Here is a 21,415-nt window from a genome sequence, read left to right as displayed (position 1 = left end):
CATTTTTTATTCATTTAGCACAAAACATCCCCTGCAACTTAGCAAAGCATCACACATACCTGATGCAATGACTGGATCTTTCATAAGTTCTCTAGTTATTGGACATATAAATTCATCAGGAATTTCTGAAGAAAGGGATTTAACCCTGGTCCTGAGCTCTTCAATTTTCCTCAGCACTTTACTACGCAGTCCTAGAGATTCTGAAAAGAAATTATTGTTAGGGTTGGATACCTACTAGTAATCCTTATCCAAGTCATTCACAGAGTTGTTGGAGTTTTTGTTTTTGAGACAGGGTCTCACTCTTTTGCCCAGGCTGGAGTACAGTGGCATAACAATCGCCGCTCATTGCAGCCTCAACCTCCTGGGCTCAAGTGATCCTCCCACCTCAGTCTCCTGAGTAGATGGTACTACAGGCACACACCACCCCATGCCTAATCAATTTATGTATTTTCTGTAGAGATAAGGTCACCATATTGTCCACTCTGGTCTTGAACTCCTGGGTTCAAATGATCCAACCACCTCGGCCTCTCAAAGTGCTGGGATTACAGGTGTGAGCCACCACACCCAGCCACAAATAGAGATTTTATCACTACCACCAGAAATCAATCTTCTGATATCCTGTTTTACCACAAGGAACTACTGTTTTTTTTTTTTATGAATTCATTAGCAAATCTCTGTTGTATAGAATACTGTAAGGTTAAAATATATCAGCAGCTAATAGCTAATTTAAAATAGATTCTGAAAGTTCAAGAATTTCAGGTTGCCAGATACTAATATACTCTATAAAATTAGAAAAGGCTATTATTGGTTCTTGATTCAACAAAAAATTTCCTAAAAATCATTTTTAAATGTTTTGACTTTTAAAATGCCATATTTTTAAACTTAATGAAATTGGGTATATTTGCTGATTCTTGTAAGAAACACAATTACAAAAAAAGCTCATCTGTATGCATGTTTCACTTGTTTGTATTCTTAATTTTTAAAAATTATCCTAATTTTCAGTTTTAGGTAGTCATAATTTATTTTATTTTATTTTATTTTTTATTTTATTTTTTTGAGACAGAGTCTTGCTGTGTCACCCAGGCTGGAGTACAATGGTGTGCTCTCGGCTGACTGCAACCTCCACCTCTCAGGTTCAAGCAATCATCCTGCCTCAGCCTCCCAAGTAGCTGGGATTACAGGCGCGTGCCACCATGCCCCGCTAATTTTTGTATTGTTAAGTACAGTCGGGGTTTCACCATGTTGGTCAGGCTGATCTTGAACCCCTGACCTAGTGATCCACCCGCCTTGGCCTCTCAAAGTGCTGGGATTACAGGCGTGAGCCACCGTGCCCAGCTAATTTTAGGAATTTTAGAATTATTGGCTGTTTACACTTTTAGAACTATCTGACAGTTGTTATGTTGAGGTAGGTAGAAGAATTAGATTTCAGAATGCCTTATAGTTATAGAAAAAGCCAAACCAACTTACTTTCTGTTGGAAGGTAATGCCCCATAATATTTATATGCATCTTAGGACACCCTGTGTTTTGGACAGTCTTCTCAAGTATGCCTAAAAACATCCTTGGAAGCTAGAGATAATGTTTCCCTACCCAAGGAGGACAGATGTTTCCTGATCACTATAATGTCTTCCTCATGGGGGCTATTTTGCTGGTAGCCCCCTTGTAAGACTAGGGGTTTCCCAAGCTCAGGGCTTCTCAGCTGTGACACAAACATAAATCACTACCATGAAACTCAAGAGGGAAAGGGGAGGCTAGGCACAGTGGCTCACACCTGTAATCCCAGCACTTTGGGAGGATGAAGCAGGTGGATTACTTGAGGTCAGGAGTTCAAGACCAGCCTGGCCAACATGGTGAAACTCCATCTATACTAAAAATACAAAAAAAAAAAAAAAAAAAAGCCAGATGTGGTGGCACATGCCTGTAATCCTAGCTACTTGGGAGGCTGAGGCAGGAGAATTGCTTGAACCCAGGAGGCAGAGGTTGCAGTGAGCTGAGAGACTGCACCATTGCACTCCAGCCTGGGTGACACAGTGAGACTGCCTCAAAAAAAGGCGGGGGAGGGAGGGGAAACAATCAGAACCTGAAGTGCAAGTGTCTGCTGTGTCACAAGTAACAAACCATTTGAATCTGGGCTTACTGCCCGAATTCATGTGAATGTGGCAAGTTACCCTAGCAGTTCCCTGCCACCAAGGGGGTGCTTTCCTGTGACTTCCTTCAAACAGAATATGCTGAAACTGAACTGAGGATTTTTAAAACAAGTTTTTTGAAGCTCCATGAACAAATCAATGATTTCTTTACATGCTGAATATGAGTTTAAAAAATATTTAGGACTCAAAGATTCTCTCAAATTATTTATGCAATCACTATCCAGATTTAAGAGAAAGTTATTTCAACACCAAAGTGCTTAAAAGTGCTTGGTTAGGGAAGTACCTCTAAAATGCAACGTAGTATTATCTGATCACCACAGCCAGCCTTTAATGCAGGCGTCCCCAAACTTTTTACACAGGGGGCCAGTTCACTGTCCCTCAGACCGTTGGAGGGCCGCCACGTACTGTGCTCCTCTCACTGACCACCAATGAAAGAGGTGCCCCTTCCTGAAGTGCGGCGGGGGGGCCGCATGTGGCCCGCGGGCTGTAGTTTGGGGACGCCTGCTTTAATGTAACAAGTCAGAGAAACACAGTTTATCAAGTCTACCTCTTCCCAGAACATCCCATTCACAATGCTGTGTTCTCCAGGGGTTAGCTGAGTGTTGTGTTTTTATTTTGCCAGGCGAATACAATGGAAGGTTTAAGAGGAATTATAATGATGGATGATATATTCTAAGTAAGGTGGAAAATAAGAGCAGAGATAGATAACAGGTATGTAAGATCAACAGAATAAAGGTTTTGATAAGATCAAGATTTGCTGAAGTGGGGAATTATGGGATGAGATGGTAGAAAATCTACATGACTGGGATATGCTTACTGAAAATCTTCCACCTGGGTAAAGACATGGCTTCAAAAACTGTCATAAATGTTTCTAGAACATGTTTACAATAAGACAGTAGACATCTCATTTAAAGAGATAATTATATAACTTATAATTAGAAAAGGAGGCTGGGTGTATAATCTCAGCACTTGAGAGGTCAAGGTGGGAGCACTGCTTAAGACCAGGAGTTTGAGACCAGCCTGGGCAACATAGCAAGACTGTTTTTCTATAAAAAAATTTTTTTAATTAGCTGGGCATGGTGGTGCATACTTGTAGTCCCAGCTCCTCAGGAGGCTGAGGCAGGAGGATCTATAGAGCCCAGAAGGTGGAGGCTTCAGTGAGCCATGTTCATGCCACTGTAATCCAGTCTGGGCACCAGAGTGAGACTGTGTCTCAAAAAAAAAAAAATAGAAAAAAATAAAGGAGCAACTAATATTCTAAGAAAAGTATACTTTCCTGTAAAAAATATTATATATGTGTGCTAATACTTGGAATACTTATAATATTTATAATAGAGAACACAGAAGGCCTAATTCAAAATTCCCCAGATAAGGTTAAATTCGGTGTTATCCCTGTCCAATCTTAATGTCATTTAGAAACACTCAGATCACCTTGTGCTCAGGGGAAGCATTTACTAAACTACATCCCCAGAGCTTTACCAGAAACAAACATCTCTTTTTGTGACTGGGGATTGAGAATAAGTTTTATACACTTAATTGCTGAGAAAGAACGGACCCTTACCAGCTGAGGGCTAGTAAACCCTCGGTACCAGTACTGGGCTATTATTGACTATAATCCTGAAAAGACATCTCATTCTTGATGACAAGTTAAAATTACCCAACTCTGGAAATGCTGCATCACTGAGAGTTTGATAGAATCTAGACACTAATAACCATATAATATACAAAACTAAACTAATGGATATAAAACTCAATGCTAAATACCTCTCAGGAAACAGAATGTAACTGGGTTCCCGAATGGGAGCTGGGAAATGACAGCACAGAGCAGAGATGCGGGTATATGAATGAGACAGAGACCTTCCTACGTGTGCCCTTCACTCTCCCAACTTTGTCCTATAAGTACCATTGCCACAGCAGCCCCAGCTGGAGGCCGGTTACCAGAACAGCACAAGAGCCTGGAATTCAACAAGCAGAGACCACCAAAGGAGTCACTGACTCACCTCTCCCCTGCCCTAACAGAGAACAACAGAACCAAATGCTGGATTCTTACAAAGAAAACTAAAAATCTGCTTTTTTAAAATAAAAATTTTAATTTAAAAAATCAAATTTCTACACAGAATGATCAAGAAGAAACAAGAGAAGACATAAAACCTATAAAGAATGGAAAACACAGCTATTTAGGTACAGGAGGAGTTTTTAAGACAGGATGTGGAGAAGATGATAGAAGCAGTATAGTTTTTTAATTTCTATTAAACAGAGCAACTAAACTCAAATTGCACGGACATTTCCAACAAAACAAGGTAGCAAGACATCTTCATAAACCCCACAATATCCATGGGTGAGGACAAACCATGAACATCCATAAAGACCTGTGCTTGGCATCTGTGTAGAGGAAAGCAACAGGACATGTGATGGGCCTGAGCAAATGAGACCCCAGTGTGTCCAACAAGTAAGCACTGGAAAGGAGAGTGGGTCGACTTAAGACAGCAGCTGGCTGGGGAGGTTATGCCCCTTCCAGCAGGCGGTCAGTGCACAGTAACTAGAATTGAAAGGTTTGTTTCACTTTAATCACACATAAACAAGAAACAAAACAAAACTGTAAATGTTCAAGTACTCAACAATAAATGCAGTTACACAGGCAACAAGTGAAAATCTACATAGTAAGAATTAAAACGTGAAACTTTCAAAATCTGAGGATGTAAAGACAGGTGATATATCTGAATTTCTAGTTTAAGTTAGAAAATGATAAAAATGTCTTATGTGCTTTTATAATTTCTTAGAGCAAATGGAAGAGTGAACCCTTTGAAAAAAAAATCTCATTGCCAATTAGGCATCTATGGTTGATGATTATCTGAATATAATCATAAATATTGACACGATATATAATAGTTCCTTGGCATTTGTCATTTTAAGTTTCTATCATTTTATCTTCTATAGAAATTTCAAACTCCAAGATACATAGCAACGTGCCATGTTCCCAAGGCCTATTTATAAACTGAGGCCAATTAGTAGACAGATGGAAGCTGCGTGGCCAATTAGTAGACTCACTTATGGCATAATACTACATCTAAAAGTGACTCTCCTACTCTTAACCTTTCACACTTTATGCCTTTTGAATGAGACATTAAATCTTACAGTAGTAGTCACAAATTCATAGCAAATGTCTAAAGACACATCCCTCTCAACATCAAGGATCTCTTAAACCTGTACTCTGTCTGGACATTCCTTATACAAATATAGTACTAGATATAAAGAATTATTTCTTAACTAAAGCTGGATGTCTGTTGTACCCTAGGTTTCCATTAACAAAATCCCAGAAAATGCCTATTATCTTTGTTTTAAAGCTCCAAAGTCAAACATATTCAAGGCTGCAGAAATTTCATTTATTGTGTATTTACAAAAGACCCATTGAAAAAAGATTTGATAAACTGCTCAACTCCTTTAAAATAATTTAAATGGCAAACATAACAGATACACAACTTTGGTCTCAAACACTCCAATGTACTTTACTGCCCAATTAATCAGCTTCCTCCATTTGCTGAATGTTAAACTCAGATTTATTCACATTGACATAGGAGCTGTTTTAAACAGTCGTATCACAAAGGCAAATGCAGGTAAAAGAGATATGCATTAAAAAAGTAAAATTACACCAGGCGCAGTGGCTCACGCCTATAATCCCAGCATTTTGGGAGGCCAAGGCGGGTGGATCACGAGGTCAAGAGATCAAGACCATCCTGGTCAACATGGTTCTGAAACCCCATCTCTACTAAAACAACAAAAAATTAGCTGGGCATGGTGGTGCGTGCCTGTAATCCCAGCTACTCAGGAGGCTGAGGCAGGAGAATTGCCTGAACCCAGGAGGCAGAGGTTGCAGTGAGCCGAGATCATGCCATTGCACTCCAGCCTGGGTAACAAGGGCGAAACTCCGTCTCAAAAAAAAAAAAAAAAAAGTAAAATTAATTAGCATATATACTCATTAGTTTGCTTCAACACATTTATTTCTAGGCCAAATTTAATTATCTATTAGTGTAATTTACTATGTTGAGAGTCTATTTTTCTTAAAATGCAGGACTAAAGAAATTCATTGCAGCTTACAATAGCATTTATAGAAGATTAAAGTTAGCCACTCAATACTTTATAATGAAGGCTGCAAAAACCTTAAATTAGAATGATATAAATAATAAATGTTATAGTCTATTTTTACTACTTTATTCTAAGTCTAATTTGTTGAGTTTGCTAGATCTCCAAATCTTTTTTTTTTTTTTTTTTTTTTTTTTGAGACAAGAGTTTTACTCTTGTTGCCCAGTCTGGAGTGCAGTGGCACAGTCTTGGCTCACTGCAACCTCCGCCTCCCAGGTTCAAGCAACTATCATGCCTCAGCCTCCCGATTAGCTGGGGTTACAAGCATGTGCCACTTTGCCCGACTAATTCGTATTGTCAGTAGAGACAGGGTTTCTCCATGTTGGTCAGGTTGGTCTCCAACTCCCGATCTAAGGTGATCCACCCTCCTCGGCCTCCCAAAATGCTGGGATTACAGTCGTGAGCCACCACGCCCGGCCTGATCGCCAAATCCTAACCACAGGCATCAGAGTCCTTATTTACTAGAGAATGTGAAACATTTTTATCTCTATTCTTAATAATGGATTTTCAAATTCACCTATTAGATCATCACAGAACTTGTTTAAATTATATTTCAATTTTGGCTTGGGACTTACACTTCCAAAACCCATTTCACTGAACTTAAGGTAAAATGAATACTACTGCTAAACCTGAGATTCATCCTTCAAAAAACAATTTCAGATAACTAATTGAATCCTATAAGAATGTCTTATTCTTGGCCAGGGGCAGTGGCTCATGCCTGTAATCCCAGCACTTTGGGAGGCCAAGGGGGGAAGAGTCACTTGGGGTCAGGAGTTGAAACCAGCCTGGACAAAGTAGTGAGACCTCAGCTCTAAAAATCATTTAAAAAATTAGCTGGGCATGGTAGCACATGCCTGTGGTTCTAGCTACTAATGCGGCTAAAGCAGGAGGATTGCTTAAACCTAGGAGGTTGAAGCTGCAGTGAGGCATGATCATGCCAGAGCACTCCAGTCTGGGTGACAGAGGGAGACCCTGTCTCAAACAAACAAACAAACAACTAGAATGCCTTATTCTTTACCTAGTTATAAAAACAGAATTTTATTTCTATTAACTGCTTTTATATGCTTTGCTTATGTTTTCAAACATCCTTTGTTGAATCTGAAATTATTTCATATTGTCAGGTACTTCTGCTTGATAAGGTATCCTTAAGATTCATTGTGAGAGATTAATAAGAAATTAATTAAGATGCTAAATTCACAAGATTTTTTTTTTTTAAAAAAAGCTCTGGCCAAGCGCAGTGGCTCACGCCTGTATTCCAGCACTCTGGGAGGCCAAGGTGGGTGGATCACAAGGTCAGGAGTTTGAGACCAGCCTGGTCAATATGGTGAAACCCCATGCTACTAAAATTACAAAAAAATTGGCTGAGCATGGTGGTACATGCCTGTAGTCCTACCTACTGAGGAGGCTGAGGCAGAAGAATTGCTTGAACCTGCAAGGTGGAAGTTTCAGTGAGCCAGGATCACAGCACTGCACTCCAGCCTGGGGGACAGAGAGATACTCCATCTGAAAAAAAAAAAAAAAAAAGCTCCTACTCTTACCTACTCTCAAAAGAAAAGAGGAACTTAGAAAGGAAATATTTTATTAGAGAGAGATTCTGGGCACAGCAGCTCATGCCCGTAATCCCAACACTTTGGGAGGCCAAGGCTGGAGGACTGCTTGAACCTAGGAATATCAGACCAGCTCAGGCAATAGGGAGATCTCCTCTCTACAGAAATTTTTTTTAAATTAGCTGGGCGTGGTGGCATGTGCCTGTGGTTCCAGTTACTTGGGAGGCTGAGACAGGAAGATCACTTGAGCCTAGGAGGTCAAGGCTCTAGTGAGCCATGATTGCGCCACTGCACTCCAGCCTGGGCAACAGAATGAGACCCTATCCCTTCCTCCTCCCCACAAAAAAAGAGATAGAAAAGCGACTGTACTCAAGTATAGCCTGAGTGTAGTACAAAACCATTTAACTATGTATTTTCACAAAACCATGCTGTTAACTCCTTAAAAGGCCATAGGTTTCCAAGATATTTAAATAAGCTCACATACTATGTTTACTATGTAAGGAAAGTATAATGCTATACTTTAAAATGGTTTAAGAAACATTTTTAGTTATTTTACCCTTCATTAATAATAAATCTCAACATGAATATCTTATTTTCTGAGCTTTCTGGTTAACAATTTGACTATAGCATATTGGTAATGTCTGGCAATTATGTTTATTAGGACATGCTATCAAAACTTGTTTTTGGTAAGTATCTAGTACCCAGAATACATCAACAACTCTTAAAAGTCAACAATAAAGACAACCCAGTTTAAAAATGGGCAATGGACCTAAACAGACATTTCTCCATATAAATGGCCAATAAGCACTTCAAAGATGCTGCATGTCATTAGGTAAATTAAAATGAAGACCATAATGAAACTCCATGTCACAACTGCTAGGTTGTCACAATTACTAGGATAACCACAATCAATAAGACGGGTCATTAGTGTAGTGTCAGAACATTAAGAAGAAACCATTAATGCAACAAAAACCAACTGGAGAGTAATTTGGTAAAAGTTGTTTTTAAGATTGCCTATGTTAAACTAAGCTTACCAATTTTCAAATCATCAGCCAGACTTTCTTTTGTAAGATTCAACAGTTCTTTTCCATCAATGTTATTCATCTTGAAAATACCAACAAGGTCTTTTAGATCTTGTGCACAAAGCCATGTTGAGACATCCTCCTCTGACCAATCTTCAGTAAATTGCTTCAGGTGATCTTCTGTGCTCCTTGCTTAAAATAAACAAACAGGTAACTGAGATAACAAACAAAAAAGCACTTTCTTTTAAACATTCTCACTTTGAATTAAAAGTAAATGAAATTTCCTTAAATCTGCGTTTTTTTGCTGGGTACAATGGCTGGTGGCTATAACCCTAATTACTTGAGAGGCTGACGTAGGAGGATCACTTGAAGTCAGGCGTTCAAGACTAGCCTGAGTAACATAGGGAGACCTTGTCACCAAAAAAAAAAAAAAACAAAACAAAAACCCACCTGTTTTACCACTTTAACTTCCTTCCTTTTGGAACATTTTTTCACACCAGGAAAACAATTTTGTATTATATAAAATTCATAGTAGCAAAGGTATTCTATTCGCTCCATCATCTGCATATCAGCACCATAATTTGGTTCATTAAGTGATAAAAATAAAATTCCTAAATTATGTGCCAGTGTTGCTTGATGCCAAAAATAAAACTAACACAATACAATGATAATTTCTATTTTGTCCTGAGGCTGTATTTACCTGAAAAATTAGTACAAATAGCTTACAAACCATGGGAGGTGTGGGACATGTGAATGTGCACCAAAAGCATTTACCAACAGCTTTAACACATGCCAGCCACTTCAACACTGGCTTTCTAAAATAATTATTTTAGAGATGGGATCTCACTTTCTTGCCTGGACAAAGTACAGTGGCATGTTCTCAGCTCACTGCAGCCTCAGACTTACTGGGCTCAAGTGATCCTTCCCACCTCAGCATCCCAAGTAGCTGGGGCCACAAGTGCACACCCCCATGTGTGGCTAATTTTGGTATTTTTTTGTAGAGATGGGGTTTTGCCATGTTGCCCAAGCTAATACCGTGTTGCTCCTGGGCTCATACAATCTACCTGTCTCGGTCTCCCAAAGTGCTGGGATTATACGTGTCAGCCAACATCCCAGGCTAAATTATTTTTAAGTGACATTAAATTTGGATGTATACTTTACATTGAGAAAAGCAATGCAAATAACCTGTCAAATGATTTACTAACTTTTTTTTTTTTTTTTGAGACAGAGTTTCACTCTTGTTGTGTGGGCAGGAATGCAATGGCACAATCTTGGGTCACTGCAACCTCCACCTCCCAGGTTCAAGCAATTTTCCTGCCTCCGCCTCCTGAGTAGCTGAGATTACAATCATGCGCCACCATGTTGGGCTAGTTTTTTGTATTTGTAGTAGAGACGGGTTTCGTCATGTTGGCCAGGCTGGCCTCAAACTCCTGACCTCAAGTGATCTGCCCACCTTGGCCTCCCAAAATGCAGGGATTACGGGCATGAGCCACCATGCCTGGCCCGATTTACTTACTTTCTGACTTAAATGGTGAGTGGGGTTGAAATGAGTTTAAAATGATGTCTTTACTAACCTTGGCAAAGTGTTTCCAGGTCAAACTGCCAGATGTTCACTGTTTTGTCCATTGAACCAGTAGCAAGTAAAAGGGTATGAGGTGCAAAAGCACAAGTTGTGACATACCTAGTTAATACAAACAGCCATTATGTATCTTCTGACTAATTTTTAAATTACATTAATACAAAGTGAGGTTAAGTTCAGACCTGGTGTGCTGAGTCAATGTGTGAAGTATATTCTCAGTATTCTGAAAAACAACAAAAACAGCTTTACATTTACTCAGGTAAGAGTAAAGTTACTGAAAAAGACTCATTTGACATAAATTGTTTGTATATTAAGTGGATATGTTAATATTTATTAGTAACTAACGTAAGTTGAAACTTTACTCAATGAATAGTAGAAATGGCATCTGTAACTAACAGCATTCTCAGGTATTTATTTCACTTTTTCTCAGTTATTGGCATTATTGTCTGCTAGCCACCTCCTTAGAAATTTTTAGTACAGTAGACCCTTAGCATTTGCTCATCTGTTTGAACCTACTAATAGTAACCTAAACATCTATTACATGAAATAATTTGTATTTTTTGCTATGACCTTTGATTTGTACACATTGCAGGACCAATGGGTAGAAATTAGTCCTTTGACTGAACCCAGTGGCTCACACCTATAATCCCAGCATGTCGGGAAGCCGAGGTGGGTGGACTGCATGAGCCCAGGAGTCTGAGATTAGCTTGGGCAACATGGTGAAACCCCATCTCTACAAAAAACACGAAATACTAGCTGGGCGTGGTGGCATGTGCCCGATATCCCAGCTACTTAGGAGGCTGAGGCAGGAGAATTGCTTGAGCCAGGGAGGTGGAGGTTGCAGTAAGCTGAGATCACGCCACTGCACTCCAGCCTAGGGAACAGAGCAAGAGTCTGTCTCAAAAATAAAAAAAGAAAAAAAGAAATCCCTTAGACTTTGAGTACACTAAGGTGGCCATCCGACATTTTAGGTGTATTTAAGTGGAGCTCACACACATATTTTACAGAGAAAATTTAGTGGGTTTTTTTGAGAATGAAAAATCTCAAGGAAAGGTCATGAGAAGTATTAAAGATCTACCTCACCTAGCTTGAGTATTCTTTCCCATTTCCTGCCAGAATACTCAGTGACTTGAACCTCTATGTGGAGGACTAGCTTAGATCACTTGCTTAACTTGCTACCCTTTGATTACTTATACAGGCATTGATCGACTTACGACCTATGCAACTTACGACCGTTCGACTTTACGACCACTATCGCTAGCCACAACTGCTCCGCGCCTGGCAGCAAAAACGTTGCCCAGCTGGGCATATGACAGTGCAGACCAGCTTCTGGCAGCACTACCATCTTCGTGTGCACCATTTCAACTGTACATATAGCCTACTCAACTTACAACCAAATCGGGTTACGACCGTTTCACGGGCCTGACCGTGGTCGTAAGTCGAGCACTGCCTGTATCTCCATTTATTTGCTGGCATAGCTACAGCCTAAATTCAATCATTAGGACACCCCACTCAACACTGATTTCTCTTGGATAATATTTTTTTCAACTACTTTATTTATTTTTGATACAGGGTCTCACTCTTGCCCAGACTGGAGTACAGTGGTGCGATCTCAGCTCACTGCAACCTCCACCTCCAGTATTCAAGCCGTCCTCCCAACTCAGCCTCCCAAGTAGCTGGGACTACAGGGACATACCACCATGGTTGGCTAAGTTTTTGTATTTTTGGTAGAGACGGGGTTTCATCATGTTGGCCAGGCTGGTCTTGAACTCCTGGACTCAAGCCATCTGCCTGCCTCAGCCTCTGAGTGCAGGTGTGAGCCACTGCACTCGGCCACAACTTGGTTTTTATCCACACATGATGAGTCAAAAACTCACATTATCTTGGCTGGGTGCAGTAGCTCATGCCTGTAACCTCAACAATTTGGGAAGCCGAGGCAGGGGTATCATGAGGTCAGGAGTTCGAGACCAGCCTGGCCAACATGGTGAAACCCCATTTCTACTAAAAATACAAAAATTAGCTGGATGTGGTGGCACGTGACTGTAAACCCAGCTACTTGGGAGGCTGAGAACTGCCTGAACTCAGGAGGCAGAGGTTGCAGTGAGCCGAGATCTCACTACTGCACTCCAGCCTGGCAACTGAGCGAGACTCCGTCTCAACAAACAAACAAACAAACTCCCATTTTCCAAGTCCATGATAACCTATTCTTTCTTATGCTACTCTCTAAATACAGCCAGGACTCTAAGAATGGTAGGTCACTTTTAACCATATTTGCCAAAAGCCCTAGGATAAACATTTCATCCTTTCCTATTATGAAAGCCTGGTATAAAAGTTTAATAATTGATTGTATATGATGTTTTGAATACCGGTGCTCTTTAAATATGTACTTTTGTGATCACATTTAAAATCTATCCATCTTAAAATCATTACTGAATATTTAAGGGCTTCTTGCAGAACCAGTATCTTACTTGCATAACTATTTCAGCATTTGTGAAAATGTATATGTTCTTAGTCATACTAAACAGAAAAAAACAAATACTTTTTCTATGATGCCTAGCTTGAAGTTCAGTAGCTTAATAAACATAACTTTCATAGATCACCACAAGATCTTTAAATACTTACAGTATCATATACTATAACCGACTTATCCACTGATCTTTAAAAGAAAAGAAATTACAGGTGAAAAGTTCTATAAAAACAAAGTATAACATTTATGTAATTAGTATTTTTAAAAATAATTTTAGCAACTTTTTTAGAAAAGACAGATATTCAAATACATTTAGAATGCAATCTTTTTGTTCATATGTATGAAAACGTTAATTCAAAAAACTACATGTGGCCGGGCATGGTGGCTCATGCCTATAATCCCAGCACTTTGGGAGGCTGAGGTGGGCGGATCACCTGAGGTCAGGATTTTTCAGACCAGCCTGGCCAACATGAAGAAACCCATCTCTACTAAGAATACAGAAAAAAAATTATCTGGGCATGATGGCATGTACCTGTAATCCCAGCTCCTCAGGAAGCTGAGGTGGTGGAGGCTGCAATGAGCCAAGATCACACCATTGCTCTCCAGCCTGGGTGGCAGAGTAAGACTCCGTCTCAAACAAAACAAAACAAAACAAAAAAACTACATGCCATATATAAAATTTAGAAAATTATAAGCTTTATTAAAACAATAGTATATACTACTTACACTATATGACTATGAACAGAACAAGCATCTCTGATATATAACACAACTCTAAAACAAGTTAGTAACTGAATGGAAAAACCACAAGGAAAAGCTATCGTTTGTTTGCTACTTAGTTTTGCTTCAGATAGAACTTTTTTTTTTTTTTTTGAGACAGAGTCTCGCTCTGTTGTCAGACTGGAGTGCAGTGGCGTGATCTCGGCTCACTGCAACTTCCACTTTCCAGGTTCAAGCAATTCTCCTGCCTCAGGCTCCCGAGTAGCTGGGACCACAGGTGTGCACCACCAGTCCCAGCTAATTTTTGTATATATATTTTTTAGTAGAGACGGTGTTTCACCATGGTCTCAATCTCCTGACCTCGTGATCCACCCACCTCAGCCTCCCAAAGTGCTGAGATTACAGGCTTAAGCCACCGCACCTGGCCTATTCTTTACCACTGATACGGTATGCCTTAATTGCTAATCAATGTATATATGTTTTGATTATAATCTATTTTTGAAAATTATAAACTTGATGTTGACATGATTCCTTTTAATGGTATAAAAATTAAAAGCAGAGATCTGGGGTTATTCTAGCAAAGAAAAAGAATATCACACACACACAAATACATTATGAAGTACTTAATTTAAAACAACGGATATATATGCCTCTATCTGACATTTCCATTGGAAATGGGCTTTATACCAGAACAATATACACTGCAAGGTGAGAAAACACATCAACAATACAAATGGTACCAAACTCTGCAGAATATTAATATTTGTACTTATTATTAAGGGAGCTGGTCATAGTCTGACCACAGGATTCACACCTATCAGAAAGCTTAAAATTCCTTGTTCAGTAGACCCTCCAATGGTGATGATGGATACTGACTACAGAATCTTTGTCATAAGTTGAAAATAGAAATTATACTTTAAAAGTTCAAATATATAAAATAAAACATAAGAACTTGGGAAGCATATACTATTAGCCCTCCATATCCACAGGTTTCCCATCTGTAAATTCAACTACCTATGAATCAAAATATTCAAGAAAAATAAATAAAAATATTCAAGAAAAAAATAACTAAAAATAATACAAATAAAAATGCTGTAAAACTATTTACATATCATTTAAGTTGTATTAGGTATTATAAGTAATCTAGAGATGATTTAAAGTATATGGATGATATGTATAGGTTACATGCAAATATTATACATGCAAATTTTATGTAAGGGATTTAAGCATCTACAGGTTTTGGTATCCAAGGTAGGTGTCCCGGACCCAATCCCCTGCAGATACCAAGGGACAACTGAAATTCATTCCAGATACCAAAAAGAATTAGAGCTTTCAATGTTAAACTGCATCCAAAATACAGCGAGAAATAGTACTGATAGCTAACATTACCTAAGTATGTATATGATGGACAGAAACTTTAGTTCTAAGCTCTTCAAGGTATAAGTTATAATTGTGGAATATCTGAAATTCTTAGGTCAAATTCCACTATTTTGAGCATCCTTAAAACATACACACACAAAGACACATGTACAACTAAAGAGTGGTGTCAGCAAGATGGCAGGGCATAAATTCCCATGCTTGTTGCATCACAGGAACATCAATTTGAAAAAGTATCCACACACAGAAAAATATTTTCATAATAGCTAAGGAAGCCAGGTCTCCAGCTACAGCACCACAGCTGGGAGTCAGGAGCACATAAATATTACTTTTTAAGATATGATAAGACAAAAGAAAAACTGGTCAAATGAAACTCATATCTATCTATCTATCTATCTATCTATCTATCTATCTATCTATCTATCTATATGAACTGGTCACTGGGTGAACTGGCTTTTGGTTAACTGACCTAGAGCACAGTTCTGCTTAAGCCTGACTTTTCTAAAGAGATAATTAACCAAAATTTCATTTGGAGCTGGCTAGAGCCCAGCCGTGCTAAGCTTACAAAGAAAGTAGTTCTATCATCTGGTCCCCATTACAATTAATAAAATCCTCAAATAAAGTAATTTAATTCTCAAATAAAATCCTCATTGGTACCAAAAAAAACAAAAACAAAACCCCAAAATTAAAAGGAAATCTCACTTTCCTAGACTACCACCAGAGGCAGTTCAAATCATCTCATCACTTGATAAACAGGATTATCATTAGTGATCTCTATGAGCACTGGATTGGGAAGACAGAAGTCAGTGCAATAAGCAAGAGTCTACATATGGGAACAGCAAGGAGTAAGGCTGAAAACACAGCCTAGAACAAAAATACAAAGCACCCTGAGTGCCCACCCAAGGAATCCAGAGGACTTCTCAGGCCACAGCTAGCCATGAGGGCAATGGAATAGGTTCACTTGCTGATGACGTATAGAAAGGTATTTGAGAAGTAAAAGGCCAAACATCCATAAACCAGTAGGAGACCACTGAATCCATGCCAAAAGAAAGAAAGAAAGAAAGAAAATTATAAACACATGAACAGACCTGCAGTTTCATGGAGAAAGAAAGGATTTTAAACTCACTTCCTATTGCCTCTAGTTTAACTAACGATGATTCCAAGGAAGACACAATAGCATTTGATAGTTCATTAGATTTTGAGGAAGGTAAATTAGCGTTAGAGATAAATAATAGAAGTTTTCAATATTTTGAGATTTGAATTTGAGATATCAGGAGAATAATAGCCAACTTAAATAGACACAAAATACTTTGAAACTACTGAAGCAAAAAAGAAACCTTCAAAATATTCCCTAAATTGAAGCTGAATCAACACTAAACAAAAAATCCAACTGTTTAGTGTCCCTGGTTATATATTTTCTGCCTGCTATAGCTCTTCCCCCAAATTTTTAGTACATAACATTCCGTCACAATCTGCCCTGTCGCCTTTCCCCCAGAGTTTCCTCATGAGGCAGGTATTCGACCTTTTGATACTTCATTCCTACAATTTTGTGGTGCTCTAAAACCTCAGTTCTGCTCACTCAAGAACACAAGAAAACCCCATCAATGATATCTAGACAGCTACTGGACATCACATCAACACCACCACACAGACTCCTGGAGATCCGAGACATCACAGTGACCCATCTCAGAACTCAAATCTTTATATTCTTAACTTTGTACAATGGCCAAAAAATTAATCAAATACAATCACTAGCAATTATTTCCTGAGGCCAAGAAGGTCCCTAACACTTAAAGATTTTACACTTCAGTATTTTAAGTTTAAATGTATTTATGTTTCCTCTCATTTAGAAAGGATTTGCCATCTCTTACAAAGATGTAGCAAAAGCAAAAGTTATGTGAAGAACCTGAAGGGGAAGAGAACGCAAGGATGAGGTGAGAGGAGAGAAATTAAGGTAAAGATCAATATAGATTAATATCCAAAACACATGTCGTAAGGTCCAGTCCACCTCGCCAAAGAAGGGTTGCAAGTTTGATTCTGAGCTTTTTCAGTAACAATGCAAAAAGAAAATATGATCAGTCATGCAATGCAAAACAGAAACACAAACGCGATGCTTGGGAATAAAAGGACATCAGGTCCTCAGACTGAGACCTGACAGGACTCCTTTCCCCAAGGTCTGCAGAGGAGGATGCCAAGAAGCATCAACTGAGTCCTCAACAACTCTCCCTGCATGAAGATAAGTTTCAAACAGCTGCTCTGTAATGCTGCTTATTATAAGCCAATGGCTAATAGCTCAAATCAGAAAAAAGGGGGGGGGGTGTAAAGTGATACGTTATACAATTGGTGTTCTAGATTACATCAATTATATTATTTCATATACCATTTAAAAATATATATTGAGCAATGTCCCAAACATAATAAATGCTTTATCTGCATTTTCTTAATCTTCATAACAATTTGAGGAAAGTGCTATTATATTCTCCATTTTATAATCAGAGCATGAAGCTCGGAGAAGGCATGGAACTAGAATTTGTTCAAGGTTGCACAGCTAGTTAAGTGGCAAGGCTGGGATTAAAACCCAGTTCTATGTAAATTCTAAAACCCATGTTTTTTAATATTATACCTAAATATCTTCCCCCATGAATGTATCCAAATGGATTCATCACAGGCACATACTCTGGTGATTTCAGTCTAAAAGCTGGAAAAGTGACAGCGTGGCTATTCAAATTTCACTAAAGCTCTCAGAACACATCTAATTTCAAGCAATATGGCATCTGATAACCCTCCATGATAAACAAATTGCAATGTGTCCTTTTCAGTTACTAAATGAACTTACTTGTTCAACAGGACTGTTAGCAATATTGTAGAGAAAAAACATGCCTTGCATTTTGGGAAAGGTGACCTTAAGGCTTCTTCAGCTAGTCATCGTTGAGCAAGAGAGGGCTGTTCATGAAAGCACTCCTGACTCATGACATTAAACTCTATCATCTACTTACAAAATCGATAAAATATAAACAACTGTCTTGTTGGGGAGAGGAAAAACTTATTTCCCACCCCTTCTGAGGTAAGATTCTTGGCCTCTTTCCTCCCTCTCATGCCCAGCAGAAAATAAATGACAGATGACTGGACAATGTGGGGCAAGCACCCGGCTATGGGGCTAAGCCCCTTCTGGATTTTCTCTTTCTTCTGATCTGCACTGGCAGGGGAAGATTGCAGTGGTCCATGCTGCCCAAGAGCAGGTAGGAAAGTTGGCTGCAGGTCAAAACTCATGTTATCCAGTCCTGTATGGCCCTCTCATTGGTTTTCAACTCAAGAAAAAGAAAAGGGCCAGGTGCGGTGGTTCACGCCTCTAATCCCAGCACTTTGGCAGGCCAAGGCAGACGGATCGCCTGAGGTCAGGAGTTCGAGACCAGTCTGGCCAACATGGTGAAAATACTACTCTATTGAAAATACAAAAATTAGTGGGATGTGGTAGCAGGGCGCCTATAATACCAGCTACCTGAGAGGCTGAGGCTGGAGAATCGCTGGAACCCAGGAGGCAGAAGTTGCAGTGAGCTGAGATCATGCCACTGCACTCCAGCCTGGGCAATAAGAGCAAAAACTCCATCTCAAAAAAAGAGGAAAAAGAAAATGCTGTTATCTATTGAACTCTTAAAACTGGTAACTGGCTGAGCATGACAGCATATACCTGTAGTTCCAGCTACTCGAGAGGCTGAAGTGGGAGGACTGCTTGAGCCCAGTAACTCAAAGCTACGGTGAGCTAAAACCACGCCATTCCAGCCTAGGTAACAGAGTGAGACCTTATCTCTAAAGGAAACACACACACACACACACACTCACACTCACACACACAATCTCTTTCTTTCTTTCTCACACAATTGTGGACATTTAAAAAACTCGTTTCCAAGGAATCCTAAACTCTGGAAACAGGTAGCCTTTATATGAATTACAAAGACTGACCCGGCCAGGTGTGGTGACTCATACCTGTAATTCCAACACTTTGGGAGGCCAAGGTGGGCGGATCGCTTGAAACCAGGAGTTCGAGACCAGCCTAGGCCACACAGTGAGACACCTGACTCTACAAAAAATACAAAAATTAGTCAGGTGTAGTGGCCTGCACCTGTAGTCCCAGCTACTCAGGAGGTTGAGGTGGGAGGATCACTTGAGCCCAGGAGGTCAGGGCTGCAGTGAGCGATGATAATGCCATCACACTCCAGCCTGGGTGATAGAGAAGATCCTGTCTCAAAAAAACACTGACCCTTCCCGTTTGAATAGAGGCTGACACATATAATGTTTGTTATATCTGGCTAGATCAAGAGAAGTAGGGTGGAACAAAAGGCAAATTCTGCTAAGGGGCTGGAGCAAAGTTACTGGAGGAGAGAAGTAGAGAAAGACAAAGGGAAAAACCTCTTACAAATTTTGCCATTTGGACCTGTGATGCCATTATAGCTGTAAGGGCTAATGGAATATGTGAAGCAGATGTGTAAATCCAGCTGTCTTCTGCTATGCTAGACACTGAAAAGATCTTCAAAAATGTGGGACAATGCCACTCTTTTCACTGTTTATTTTCCCTCAAAAAGCTTATATGCAATTATCTATTGCTTTTAAATGAATTAAAAATATTTTAGAATTTTTTCAATTGTAGTTTCTAATATTATAAATAGTGACAGATGTAATCCATATAAGAAAAAGCTCTTTAGGGTAATAACTTTTAAGAGTGTCAAGAAATCTTAAGACCAAAAAGTATTAAGAACCACTGACCTAAATCATGATTCAATTCTTCACAATATATTAGCATCTATCTCCTATAGCTAGGCTTCGCATAATAGAACTGCTTTAAAAGTTTCAGAAGTTCTCCTAAATTTAATATATAAGGTTTGAACAAGTTCTAACACCATCCTAGGTTCTCACGGTTTTCTTTGTTGCTTGTTTTGAGTCAGGGTCTCACTCTGTTGCCTAGGCTGGAGTGTAGAAGCATGATCACAGCTCACTGCAGTCTCCATTGGCCAGGCTCAAGCAATCCTCCCACCTCAGCCTCCTGAGGAGCTAGAACACAGGTGCATACCACTATGTCTAGCTAACTTTTTATTATCTGTAGAGACCAGGTCCTTCTATATTGTCCAGGCTGGTCTCAAACTCCTGGGTGCAAGTGATCCCCTGCCTCAGCCTCCCAAAGTGTTGGGATTACAGGCATCAGTCACCATGCCTGGTCCATCCTAGGTTCTCTATTATCTCTACGATCTGTTTTCTGGCCTCATTTCTCCTTATTTACTTGAATGTTTATCATACATTTTAATCTGCTCAAGAATTTCCTGCCTCCTAGAATGCCCTTTCTGTTCCTCAATCTTCTCATATCTGCACAGAAATTCTACACTGCCTTTTACAAGGCCATCCTTATCTACGCCCCATACACCTTCCTTAGTACATCTCTTTTTTCTTTTTTTTTTTTTTTTAATAGAGACAAGTTCTCACTCTGTTGCCCAGGTTGGAGTGCTGTGGCATGATCATAGGTTGCTGCAGCCTCAAACTTCTGGGCTCAGGGGATTCTCCTGCCTCAGCCTCCCAAATAGCTGAGACTATAGGCACACACCCCTATGCCCAGCTAATTTCCTTAAATTTTTTTTGTAGAGACTGGGTATCACTATGTTGCCTAGGCTGGTGTCAAACTCCTGGCCTCAAGTGATCCTCTGCCTTGACCTTTTGAAGTGTTGGAATAACAGGCATGAGCTACCACACCCAGCCCTTAGTACAGATTCTGACCGACAACCACATTCTGTCGTCCATTCACTTTTCATCTCTAGCCACTTACATTCGTATATAGCCATCTTTTATCCACTCACTTTTTTCCAGTCTCCCTCTTTCCCATATGTATCCATTCTATCTTATCAATGACTTTTAGTCACAAATAGAATCTATCATTAACTAATTCATCTGTTTTTATCTAGTAAGTATGATTTAAATATGCCTGTCAATTCTTCTAAAAAACTAAATATTAAGTTTATTAATCTACATTTCTCATTCATTTGCCTGTACATTTATCCAAATAAACTAAAAATATTCTGAAAAATTATTTTGAATGTGACCTTGAGCAACACCATATACCCAAAAGCACTTAATAATGTAAACTTCCATTTATCCAGAATGATTACGAAGGACACATTTCCATAAATGTTAACTAAAAGTCACATATATACAAACTGGCAAAGAATTATACTGCTATAAAATGAACTTAAAACAACACTGAGTATCACTTAACGCTTCCTCTGTGACTCAGAGGGTAAGTACATGTCAGGGTCTGGCAGTATTATTAGTTCATCACAATGAACATTAACTATTAGGAAAGAGGGGACTTAAAATGTCTTCAAGAGCACACACACTTGTACTTCCTTTTCTATGCCCTATTGCAACTGACAGAGAG

The 21,415-nt window shown here is 39.3% G+C and overlaps 1 protein-coding gene across 16 annotated transcripts in view; it reads right to left on the bottom strand.

Annotated features, from left to right (window-relative positions):
* Positions 1–21,415, bottom strand: part of WDSUB1 (WD repeat, sterile alpha motif and U-box domain containing 1) — a 54,259-nt gene that overhangs the window by 11,864 nt on the left and 20,980 nt on the right. For 8 of the 16 annotated variants that reach the window (XM_074399632.1, XM_074399634.1, XM_074399638.1 and 5 more), the window contains 6 exons: positions 13,433–13,531; positions 13,056–13,089; positions 10,616–10,656; positions 10,429–10,535; positions 8,867–9,046; positions 60–200 (listed from right to left, as the gene is read on the bottom strand). In XM_074399632.1, coding sequence (XP_074255733.1) covers positions 60–200; positions 8,867–9,046; positions 10,429–10,535; positions 10,616–10,656; positions 13,056–13,089; positions 13,433–13,531 — 602 coding nt within the window. Of the gene's footprint in view, positions 1–59; positions 201–7,678; positions 7,789–8,866; positions 9,047–10,428; positions 10,536–10,615; positions 10,657–13,055; positions 13,090–13,432; positions 13,532–18,981; positions 19,076–21,415 lie in introns of those variants that run through there. The other 8 variants (XM_039470059.2, XM_039470060.2, XM_039470058.2 and 5 more) reach the window with 6 other exon arrangements.

Source organism: Saimiri boliviensis, chromosome 5, assembly GCF_048565385.1.
Source record: "Saimiri boliviensis isolate mSaiBol1 chromosome 5, mSaiBol1.pri, whole genome shotgun sequence".
Taxonomy (NCBI): Eukaryota; Metazoa; Chordata; class Mammalia; order Primates; family Cebidae; genus Saimiri; species Saimiri boliviensis.
This window is presented reverse-complemented; position numbering and strand designations above follow the sequence as displayed.